This window comes from Eschscholzia californica, unplaced genomic scaffold (assembly GCF_041429995.1).
Source record: "Eschscholzia californica isolate CP2 unplaced genomic scaffold, dmEscCali1.0.p SCAF_3, whole genome shotgun sequence".
Lineage (NCBI taxonomy): Eukaryota > Viridiplantae > Streptophyta > Magnoliopsida > Ranunculales > Papaveraceae > Eschscholzia > Eschscholzia californica.
The window spans coordinates 40535367-40547688 of NW_028238420.1; the positions used below are offsets into that span (position 1 = coordinate 40535367).

A 12322-nucleotide genomic window follows, 5' to 3' on the forward strand; every position below is an offset into this window, starting at 1 on the left:
CTAGAGTGTGCTCGGTTGTTTAAGTGACGACTTTCTTTTGTTGGAATACAAAAAGAGAGGGATATGAGAGATATAGAGATAAATGGTGGTACTGGTCGGAATTGCTAGTGGTGGTCGAAGGTAGTAGTTGGAAGAGGAAGATGGAGATTAAAGACTAAAAAATCGAAGAAATTAATTTTCCCACGAAAAACAAAGTTACAACCAAAATTTTTATTCTTTAGAAAATATTTCGATGCCCCAAAACCATGACAAAAAGAAATTTTTTTGTCCTCGTAGGACAAAATTTTGTCCATACTTTTGTTAAAAAAATGCCATACACTAAATTCTTTATACCTCATGACTAGGCATATTTCTACTCTTCCAACAAAAAAAAAGAAAGAAGACATTTCTACACTATACAACCTCACTTGCCTTTGTTTAAGAAATTGTAGTTGCGACAAAAAAGAAATTGTTGAGAATAATATGGCCGGTTAACACAGACACATTTCTATGCTCCTATAGTCACAAGGTTGTTTATATAGCTTTTAGAATGCAAAATATTTCGAAGATGATAATTACTGATGAGAGTTCATGTATTTTTTTTTTTAGCGATCTACAACTACTAATATGTGATTGGGTTTTAATGACATATACATTTGCTACAATATACACTCAACCAAAAAATCCCTTGCCCCATAAGTTTGTGCCAAAATTGTAGAAACATCTTCCCCACTTGTTATTTTCCATTTTCACATTTTCCTTTTATTCCCATCCATCCAAAAAAACAAACAATCAAATCATTTTCGAGTGATATGTAATTTGGCGGGTTAAATTCCTATCATACCCCTTCAGTATGCCAAAAATGGCGTGACACACAAGAATGCACTAGAGAGAGAATACTCTCGAATCTTTCTAAGAGATACCCTACTTTTTTATGTGGTCACTTAATTTTAAATTTCCAATTGTAACCTCTTTCTTCTTTCTTTTCCATTTTTCAGGCTCAACAAAAAAAAGTTCACCTTTTCACCCAACCCAAATACCAACTCCAATAAGTTCTGAAAAACAAAAAGAGAGATTATCATCAATGGCTGCTACCCACGATTAATCAATAACCCTAAAAAGAGGTGGGTGGAACTTGGTATTATCTGAAGATTCGGTGATGCTTGGGGTATTGTGTGGACGCCCTAAATCTTGGATATTTGCTGCGGCTTTATCCCACTTTGGTGGTGGTGTTCATCATCATAGAATATCTGTAAATCCAGTTTCATTGATTAGGGTTAATAGTATTTGTGATGAAAGAAAAAGGGTTCATTCAAGCTCATGTAGAATTGGTAGTAGTATTGGAGTTGGGGCTGCTTCAATATGGCACGCAATCTTACCATCAGGTAATGATTGTAGAAATCTGAAACCAGGGTTTCATTATGAACATAAAGGTGAAGGGTCTTGGAATGTTTCATCTGATGTTCGTCCTGCTAGATGGTTACATGGTTCAGATTCAGCTTGGTTGCTTTTTGGTGTTTGTTCTTGTTTAGCTCCACTAGATCGTTGTAATGGAATTCATGAACCACCACAACCACCAACACCAATACATGTTCTTGCTTCTTCTACTATTACTTCTAATAATCATAATGAAGGTTGTAATTTAGGTTTAGGTTTGGGTAGTGGTGGTGGAGATGCAGAGCAAAAGAAGGTGGAAGTGAAAAATAGAAGCTCTGTTGATTACAGAGTGACTGGTTGGTTTTCTTTCTCATAATTGATCATTTATGACATTTAAAGGAGTAATTTTTTTATATGATTTTGGTTTTATTTATTTTCTTTAGTTATTATGATTAATGATTGATTTGATAGTTTAATTTTATGTGGAAAAGAGTAGGATCTAGATGGGGATATTTGTTTTTAATTTTTTTATGTTCTTCATTTTGATATAAGTTGTTTTTCTTTGCTCTGTGAACTAGTTTGATTGGATTGTGTGGAATTCAAGTTTAATTCTATAGATGAATGATTCCCAATGTTAAAATATTTGGGGATAGTTTGATTATATATGAAACTCTACAATCCGAGAAAATGTTATATTAGGTTTAAGATTTCAAAATTACTTGCTTGTTTGCTTAGTAATTTTGGAAGTTCAATACTTCTTCACCTTCCAACCAACCTTGGATCATGTTTGTTTGTTCGACTCTATCTTGAGCTACATATTATGTTCTTTAAGTAATTTATAAGTGAAGAAGATGAATTTACGAAGTAAAAGGTTGAGTTATGAAATTGTGCTAAATGCAGGTGTGCTTGCCGACGGGCGATGCTTATTTAGAGCTCTGGCTCATGGGGAATGCTTGAGGTGTGGAGAAGAAGCTCCTGACGAAGCTCGTCAAAGAGCACTCGCTGATGACTTAAGAGCTCGGGTTAGTTTCGATCTTAGTAGTGATGTTCCGGTTAATTGCTTATCAGTCAGTTACCCACTTAAAACTGGTCAGCAAAGAATTTGAATGTTTTTTTTTTGTGGATTATTCGTGTATAGGTTGTGGATGAACTGTTAAAGAGGCGAAAAGAATCTGAATGGTAAAGCTTTTGGGTTTTACTAGATTCAGAGTACTCCTTCATTGGCTTAAACCTAACATATGTTCACTTGCTCTTGTCAGGTTCATTGAAGGGGATTTTGATGCACATGTGAAGAGGATACAAGATCCTAATGAATGGGGAGGAGAACCCGAGTTAATCATGGCTTCACATGTTCTTCAGTGAGTTTCAATTACAAATCTTTCTAACAAGTTTTAAAAACTTTTACTCCTCGGCTCATCATTTGAGACACATTTGAGTCCGATGAATCGTACCCGCAACAATTTTAATTTTACTTTTGATCCTTTTCAATAAAGATGAAATGTTTTATGTATAACTCTTAAACTAAGTATCAAAACTAATCTTATTACTCGCAAGTTTTGTCTCTTCTTTTATCATTTTGATCTTTTTATCATTGCCCATGATATATGCTCTTGCAATTCCCTACACGATTCTTTAACAAGCAAAAGATGATGAATGTCTTTGCTAGAAGTCTTCATACTTTCTCACATCATGCTTTTACTTCAAGCAACTGATGCTTATTCTAGAGTTCTTTAAAACAAACAAATCAATACTATTCGAAACATTTTGTTCATGGCGGCTTTAAGAAGATTTCTATCTCGAAAGCCGAAACAGATATAAGTGGTTATGTTTCTACTTCTTATCTATAAGATTTTGTAAGTCTTGATTTGACTGTATATAATCTTATACTATTCGGTGAGTCTAAATGTGTTCGTTCTATGGCTACCATTTTACATCGTTAAAAGATCCACATCTAGACTATTAAGTACCGAGCGAACTACTTTATCATTATTCGTGATTATCATCGTTTAACTGACTTAGATGGGAAATTTGTTCTTTCTATCATAAGATATAAGTTTGAACTATACTTAGATGGCATACCAATCTTTTTGAAATAAAAAAAATCAATTGTTCAACTCTGATTCACACCTTTACCGTATATTTTGATAAATCGGTTTTCAGATTAACAAAAGTGAGTTACTTGAACTGAAGTTTGATAACGTCATTTTTCGTTTTGATTTGTTTGTGCAGAATTCCAATATCAGTCTTTATTATGGAAAGAAGCTCGAGGGACTTCAAAAACATAACAACATATGGGCAGGAGTACGGAAAGAGTAAGAACCCCATCAAGTTGTTGTTTCATGTATACGGTCACTACGACCTGTTGGAAACTCTTTCAGACAAAAGTTAGCATAAAACTGGTAAGGAGGGCAAAGTCCTTACGAAGGAAAATCAGAAAAACTTTCTGTTAGGTTAGTGATTCATAATTTTGTAGTGGAATACTTTGATTGTTAGTGAGTTTTGTGTCTGCCAATCTACTATTTGGAATAAGCTCTTTTGTTCTATCACTAGATTCAGTGGCAGGATTTATACTCAAAATTTCTGATAGTTTATTTATCAAATGTGATCAGTGAATAAAATCATTCTTCTCGCTGCATAATCACAATTTTTTTAGGGCTTGTATAGTTTTCCCTGTTACTGACTGCAAATTTACTAAAAGCTATGATATTGGCTTAACAATGTACAAATATTTGAGGTAAACCAGTGATCAGTAAAATTACAGATATAGTTCATGTAAACAAGATCAGTGAAGTAGAAAACAGATGCACTTTTTTTTATCATTTGGGATAATAATTCTGTTATTCTAAACTTTGTTGCTTGACTATAAAAGGAAGAATGATGATTGAGATTTTACAGCCACTGGAATAGGGCAGTGTTTTCTTTGCTTGGGTGTATATTGACGTTTTTTTCTTTAAATTGATGTGTTCGACGTCATTGAGTGAGAGTGGACAGGAGAACAAGGAGAACAAAGTAGTAGGTCTAGCTGAAGGGTTCACCTCTCTTCCCCACTGCCCTCATGGCCTCACCCACTGCCCTCATGGCCTCAACTGCCAACAGTTCTAGACTCCTTAAGAGTCTGACTCTACATGAGTTTGGATGTGCGAAATGTCTTTCAATGGCTGGCGTATCAATTTGAGCCAATTGAAATATTGTAACCTCTACGGCATTAGTTTGCAACACAAGATTATAGACGTTTCATTTTAGGCTCTTCCCCACTACCCTCATGGCCTAGCTGCCAATTCTAGACTCCTTAAGAATCTGCCAACAAAATTACAAAATTATAGACAGTTGGACAACATTTTAAGCTCATGGACATTTGAAGAAACTTCAACGATATTCTAGAGTGAAGTTAGAGAGATTTTGGAGACTATAATTTCTTTTAAAATATGAAAGATATTTGCGAACATTTCTATTAATAAAAATAATTAATGGTAATAATGTAGGATTACTTTATATTTGACATAATGCCCACTGGTTTTAACAAGAAATTTTGAAATAGGCCGCGCTTTTGAGGAATAAAGAAAAATCTGTAGGGGATGAAGACTTAGTCAAAGAGTTCATACCTCATCATATAAAAGTGGGTTTAGTAAGGAAGATTCATCAGCTGTACTATCTAGATGAATTCTATGATACAGATCTTTTAAGTAGTTTTAAGACACAGGTGGTCTAATATGTGGGTCGGAAATAGTGGATCAGACCTTCAAATGGAGCCCTAATCGGTAATCTTAGATGTTCCTGAAGTTACATCGTATGACCTAATCGTGCCTGTAATCGAAGGGAAGTTCAGGTCTGCCCTACATCATGATCTGTGCTGAGAATGGTTCTACTCAAGTTAAAGTTTCGTTTTCCCGAAAAAATTGCTCATGTTCACATATTTGATGACCCTTATAACTTGGTGAAAGAAGCTTTTAGTGCTCTCAATCCCGAGCAAAACTAGTTGATAAACTTTGATGGTTTACGGAATTGTGGCGGTGAAAAGTTGTGGTGGCGAAGGTGATGGATAAAATGCAGATTAGGAGACAATGTTTGATCAAACTAATTTTTGGGTTAAAAATGTCTCAGATAATTTACATCAAAACATAGATTCCCAAGAGAATTTATTGTCCGGAGAATATTTGTTATGCCCCAAAGCCACGGCCTTGAACTATATATATTTTAAGGCCAGCGCTTTGGGTAAATAGTTTCCGGGTGTGAAGACTTGGTAAAAAATTGGTCAATTTTGTTTGACAATTTTATTTAGGGGGAAAGCAAAATACTTCTCCACCTCATCTCTCTCTCTCTCCACCTCACCTCACTCTCTCTCCACCTCACCTCTATCTTCTCCGATTAGGTCGCCGGCCGAAATTTTTTCCGGCCGGCGACCATTAAAAAAAAAAAAAAACATTTTTTTTCACTCTCTCTCTCTCTCTAGAAACTCCGGCGAAGAGGTTTCCCTTCGCCGGAGTTCCGGTCTGTTCTTCAACAGACCGGAACTGGTCTGTTCTTCAACAGACCGGAACTGGTCTGTTCTTCAACAGACCGGGGCTCCGACGAAGGGAAACCCCTTCGCCGGAGTTTCTAGAGAGAGAGAGTGAAATATTATTATTATTTTTTTTCTTCATGGTCGCCGGCAGGAAAATTTTCCGGCCGGCGACCAAATCCGAGAAGACAAAGAGGTGAGGTGGAGAGAGAGTGAGGTGAGGTGGAGTGAGAGTGAGGTGAGGTGGAGATAGATTGAGGTGAGGTGGAGTGTTTTTTTTTATTTCCCCTTAAAATTTATTTTCCGGAAAATCTCTAAAATTCTACATATTCCCTTTAAAATTTCACACCCTGAAAACTATTTAGCTTTCCCCAAAGCGCTGGCCATATTTTAAATCTATAAACATCGTATTATTTAAATATCACAGTTTACAGAAAGAGAAGACAAGTTACGACATCAGAGTAAAAAGTGAACAAAGACAATTTTAAACACATACTCCCGTTTGTAACTTTCGCGACTAAAGAGAAAGCCGCAACATAGAAATTCTCAGAACTTCTTTGCCTAATACGAACCACAAATTGAGCTCCCCTAAATAAAGACAATAACTTGAAAGCACTGTAAGCACGCACATAACCAAACATATGATATCTCTTGACCATCGAATCACGAACCAAACTGTGAAAACTCAATGCTCCATGGAGACAAAGAGTGGCCCAATCGAGGTAGCAAAGGCCAGTGATAGAGATGGTATCCCCCAGACATCTCAATAAAGAGACCATAAGTTGTCTAAATTCTGACAGCAAGATCAAAGAGTAAACTCCTGGACTTGGGATCACATCCCTTAAAGTAAGAATTTCAAAGCTGACACAAAAGTATCGCACTGAAGTAGCGATGAAAAGGCTAGGGATTGCATAAACCCTTGAAGTAAGAATTCCAAAGCTGACACAGAACCGCACCAAAGTAACGATGAAAAAGTAGAAAGATACTACCGGCAAGAGAATAACGTAATAGCTATAATTTTGCGTACAAGCGCAGGGGAAAAAGAATAATGTCGGGCATCTATAAGAGAAAACAAGGCAATATAAAACCTTTAAGGTTGGCCCACCGGGATCAAAGGGTATCACAAGAGCCCAAACAATGTGAACATGATGGGCTTTGAAAAAAACTATTCAACAGGCCCAAGACAAACTAGTGACAGCCTAATAGACCCAAAAACGTGTTTCTTGGTAGACAAGAAGTCTGAATAGGTGGCTACCTTAGAGGAAAAGGTAAACCATAATGCTTCCCAACTAAACAGGCGGGCACTGGAGAACACAGATTGAGCCCTTTGGTCCACGAGTAAACGGAAAAGAGCGTCGGTCACTGGAGAAGACAAGGAGCAGGGAAAACCAAGAACAAAACTATCTAACACTAAGAAACTGAAATTACAGGAGAAAAAACAAAACCCAAAAGAACTAAAACTAGAAGCAACTACTAATACCTAGGAATAAAACTATGACAACACAAACACAGGGCCAACCTAAGAAATAAGCATCAGAAGAAGAAATAGATAGCTGAGAGTTGAATAAAGCATTAAAGGAAAGATAGATAAGAAGAAATGAGAGAAAGACCTATAAAAACAAACCTGAAAGATCAAACAACCTAAGAAATAGACTGAACCAAGTGAAAGCAAACACACATGAGAATCACTGCACATCATACAAAGGACACCATGAGAGAGGAAAAAGCCATTTTTGGGAATGACTAGTCACTGCTCCCGACTGAACAAAGCTTGATGAAACTTAAAACTCTCAGCACTACAGAATCTCTCCTCGAAACTCTCAGAATTAGAAGGAAAAGAAGGTAAACAATACTGATTTGATTGAAAAAGATGAACAAGGTAAACAAAACTGTTAGGTTAATCCCGCATTGGTTGTGGAAGGGGCAAGGGGTGCGTTATAAGTCTGGGAGAAGCCTTACCTTTTGAGTTAGCTTTTGGGGTGAGAGAGGCTCAAGACCACCCAACACTGGTATGAGAGCCCGAGTAATAACAAGTCTCGACCCAATAACTATTTAAGTTAACAGCCAATTGTGTGAAGGGGAGATTGTTAGGTTAATCCCACATTAGTTGTGGAAGGGGCAGGGGGTGTGTTAATAAGCGTGTGAAAAGTCCTACCTCTTGAGCTAGCTTTTGGAGTGAGAGAGGCCCAAAACCACCCAACATTGGTATCAGTGCCCGGGTATAACAATTCTCGGCCCAATAACTATTGAAGTTAAGAGCCAATGTGTGAAGGGGAGATTGTTATGTTAATACCACATTGGTTGTGGAAGGGGGAGGGTGTGTGCTAATAAGTGTGGGAGAAGCCTTACCTCTTGAGCTTGTTTTTGGGGTGAGAGAGGCCCAAGACCACCCAACAAGGACACCATGAGAGAGTAAGAAGCCATTTTTGGACATGACCAACCATCGCTCCCGACTAAACAGAGCTCGATGAAACTTAAAACTCTAAGATCTAAAGAATCTCTCCTTCAAACTCTCAGAATTAGAAGGAAAAGAAGGTAAACAGAACTGATTAGATTGAAAAAGATGAACAACGCAAGTTGGAAGTACTGAGATCTAAACTCTCTCTCTACAAACTAGAAATATTAGTAATAACATTTATTTGTTTATGGTAAGATAATAGCACAATCACAATAATGAACAAAATATTTACTAATTGTACATCAATGGTTGTAGATATCCTCAGAAGTATAAGAAAATAGTTTGAAATATCATGAAATATAAATGATCATGAAAGTTCGAGAATATTTTTGAAATATAAGGAAAGTTATTTTTTTTAATAGAATAATAAAACTATAACAATAAATATCCACCACTTGTCTATGAATGTCCACAAATGTCTATGAAAGTTCGAGAAGATATCTTAGAAATGTCAGTTAAAATTTGATTTGCACGGAAGTCCTGTAAGATACTTCGAAATACCGATAAAAATATGTAGTTTTCATGTGATAATAGTAATAACATTATTGTTATAAATATTCACCCGTCGTCTATCGATGTCAGTAAATGTCCACAAAAGACTGAAAATGATGTTTTTGACATATCAGCAAAAATATATTATTTCATATTGCAAGATAATAACGATATTATAATAATAAGCATCCGTTAATCTTCCGTCAATGTCCTGATACCTATATACACTTTATAGTTAACGAACCCAACGACCAACTCATTGATTCAATATTTTTCTTTCTTGGTAGCACCAACTTCTTTATCAGATGCCTATTAAAGTCGGGAAAGATACTTGAAGATGCAAGTAAAAATATAGTATTTCATGTATTCATCTACAGATATCCACAAAAATCTAAAAAGATACTTTTGAAACATTAGTAAAAATATACTATTTTATATAAAAAATATGTCATTTTTTTCTAATAATAACAACAATAATAATAATAATAATAATTTTTTTTTTGTTGCGATACAAAAGGAACTAAACTAAAACCAAAAGGACCTAACTAAAACAATTATACAATGTCTCTGGAAGGTCAGATATAGAAAGCCACAACCAGGTTCCCACGTTCATACGACTCCATTTAGCTAAATGATCTGCTTTGTAGTTTCCTTCTCTGATAATGTGGGTATAGATAACTTTGATGAAATTACCTTCCAGCTGATGCACTTTGTCGATAAGCTTGTCTGTCTGCCAGTAGATGTCTGAATGCTCTTTATTTAGTTTCTGAACTATATTACGGTTATCGCTTTCAATATGAAGATAAACAATTTTCTTTTTCGTAGACCACTGGAGAGCTTTGATTGTAGCCCCACATTCGCATTCTTCTGCATTTTGGGCGCGAAAATTACAAGCTGTTGCCACTAGAAAATTTGCTTGGTCATCATGCATTATACATCCAATACCTGCTAATTCCTTCGCAGCCATGAAAGAGGCGTCCACATTAATCTTAACAAAAGGAGGTTTCGGTGGTGACCATAAGATAATCCTTTCTTCCTGCTGTGTTGTGCTTTGATGGTTTAGAAGATTAGTAGTACATTTGATTTGATCAATGATCATCATCGGAAGAACATTAGTATTTGAAAAGCATTTATCACATCTGGCTTTCCAAATTTGCCAGAGAATACTCGCAAAAAGGCTACTTATCTGTTCATCTATATCTTTCCATGAAGTAATCCAGTCAAGCAGATTAGGTATATTAATTGAAATGACATTAAAATGTAGCCATATCACAGCCGCCAAGTCACAATGTAAAAGGACATGTATCATTGTTTCTTGTTCCTGACAAAATTCACATGTATATTGATGGGCCTAGAAAGTTACCTAAATAGGTCTACACCCGCAAGTGCACGGGTGTCAAGTTGTAGTTTCCGGTAAGACCGGTTCGTTCCTCAGAGACTAAGTTAAACTAAATTCCAACCTTAAAACTATAGAGATTTAAAAATTCGATTTTTTGATTTTTTTTTACGATTAAATAGCAAAGTATTAAAATAACGTAAATAAGTAATAACGGAGAACGGATGAATGGAGGAAAAGTCTAGGGTTTTGAATCTATTTCAATCATGCATAAACATCGATTTAAATCTATTACCTTTTTGGTGACTAAACTAAGAATCAATTCTTAAGGATTCTAACTATTATTTATCAACTATCAAGTATCCAATATTAAAGAACCTAATCTAAATATAATGGATCAAGACTAACGAAGTATAAATAATGAAAGACTTAAAAAGAAATTGAAATATATCTAAGCACCTAAGTTGTCGAAATAATCATAATAATCATGCATAACACAAAAATGTCATCAAAACCCTAAACTAGGTGTTTAGCTACTTATCATAATCATGATGGGAGAGATAAAAAAATTAATAAAATAAAGGAGAGATAAGGAATCAACAAAGAAACAACCTTTTTCTCGCAATTTTCCCTCTGCGCAGCCAAACAGACCCTTAGGGAAGGGATTCCTTCTGGTTTAGCTGAATTCTGCCAAACAGACCCTAAAGGAAAATAATTTTCTCGTCTTCCTGGAAACGATTTCCTGGTGAGAAAATTATTTTCCTCACCTGGTTTTTCTCTCTCTCTACTGTTTTCTCCTTCTTTCTTCCCCTAGACTTTCTCTTTCTCTTTCTTTAACAATAATAAACTCTCTCTTTATCTCTATAATCGAACCAGCAAAGGGAGAAGAAGATAAAGAGATGTAAAAAATTGATTTTTATTAATAAGGAATCTCTCTCTCTCTCTTTACAGTATCTCTCCTAACTCTCTCTTTCTAATCTTTTCTCTCTCACAAAGATAATAATCAGAAGAAGAAGAGGAAAAAGAAACAAAACTTTAACTCCCAAAAACTCTCTTTCTCTCTCTAGCTCTAGCTCTAGCTCTCGGTTTCTCTCTCTAAACTTCTGTCTCTGTTGTGTTTTAGCCGTGGAGAGATGATCTTTTTGTCTAGCCCTCTGTCTCTTTTATGCCCGAGAAGCCGAACCACAAAGCAGTCGACCTCCTCTCTCTCTAAAGATTTCTTTCCTTCCCGGTTTCTCTATCTTTCCTTCTCTCCTTCTTTCCGTTCTCGGCTCTATCTCTTTCTATTTTCTAAGAAATACCCCACAACCAATACCTTTCTTTCCATCTTGGTTTCTATCTGATTTTAGAAGGAAATCTTCAGCTTGCATCCCTCCATCCAATCTCTCTCTAGATCATAACTCCAACTTTCCATCTTTTCAAATATCAACTTTCTCTCACTACTGTATAGTATAGGAAAGAATGGATGAGAGGAGATGACCGAGTTGGCAAATCAGGACCCAATCCATGCGTAACGGCTGGAGCTGACGCTGGCTGTTGAAGCGAGACGATCGGGTGTATCTCGGGCTATCAAATTAGTTTGTGACATAGTATACTGACCGTCAGATAGAAGCTGGTCGTCGCGTACGGTTCGATATTCGCGGACTACCTTTTAAACTACATCGCGTCACATGTAATCAGACTTATGAGGGAATCCTGAATAGACTCCGTGTTTGACCACCACTGTACCGAAATTTTCCATCATCGTTGGACTGTTCACCACGTGTCACTGACTCGTATGTTGACCTTATTTTGACCCAAACTTTGACCTGCTCCTATTTTCGCATCCGGTCCCCGATTTGACTTTCGTCTTCGCCGTTGGACTCGTCTTGGACTCTACTTTCACATGAGCACTAATATTGACCAGAATACCCTTGTCATTAAAATGACCAAAATGCCCCTCAAGTATGTCTTTATCACAATGTTTTCGCATTGAACTCCGTAAATGAGACCTGAGAAAGAAAATCAAACAAATAATCAGAGTAATCGCTCGAACTGGACTAACTAACCCGAGTTAAGAGATTCAAATGAGACTGTTACATGTCTCATCATATATTTGTGACATATATACTGACCAATTCTATCTCTTACCGGTAAGCTGTTCGTACAACATTTCCATAGGAATAGTTTGATTTTTGGCTGA

At 36.3% G+C, this 12322-nt stretch overlaps 1 protein-coding gene across 1 annotated transcript; it reads left to right on the forward strand.

Annotated features, from left to right (window-relative positions):
* Positions 1 to 867: 867 nt before the first annotated feature.
* LOC147550306 (uncharacterized) lies at positions 868 to 3991 on the forward strand. The gene is made up of 5 exons (XM_086670239.1): positions 868 to 1712; positions 2257 to 2378; positions 2495 to 2535; positions 2616 to 2714; positions 3586 to 3991. Exons 1-5 carry the CDS (start codon positions 1139 to 1141, stop codon positions 3743 to 3745), a joined length of 996 nt encoding a protein of 331 aa, XP_086526365.1. The 5' UTR covers positions 868 to 1138; the 3' UTR covers positions 3746 to 3991.
* Positions 3992 to 12322: the final 8331 nt, after the last annotated feature.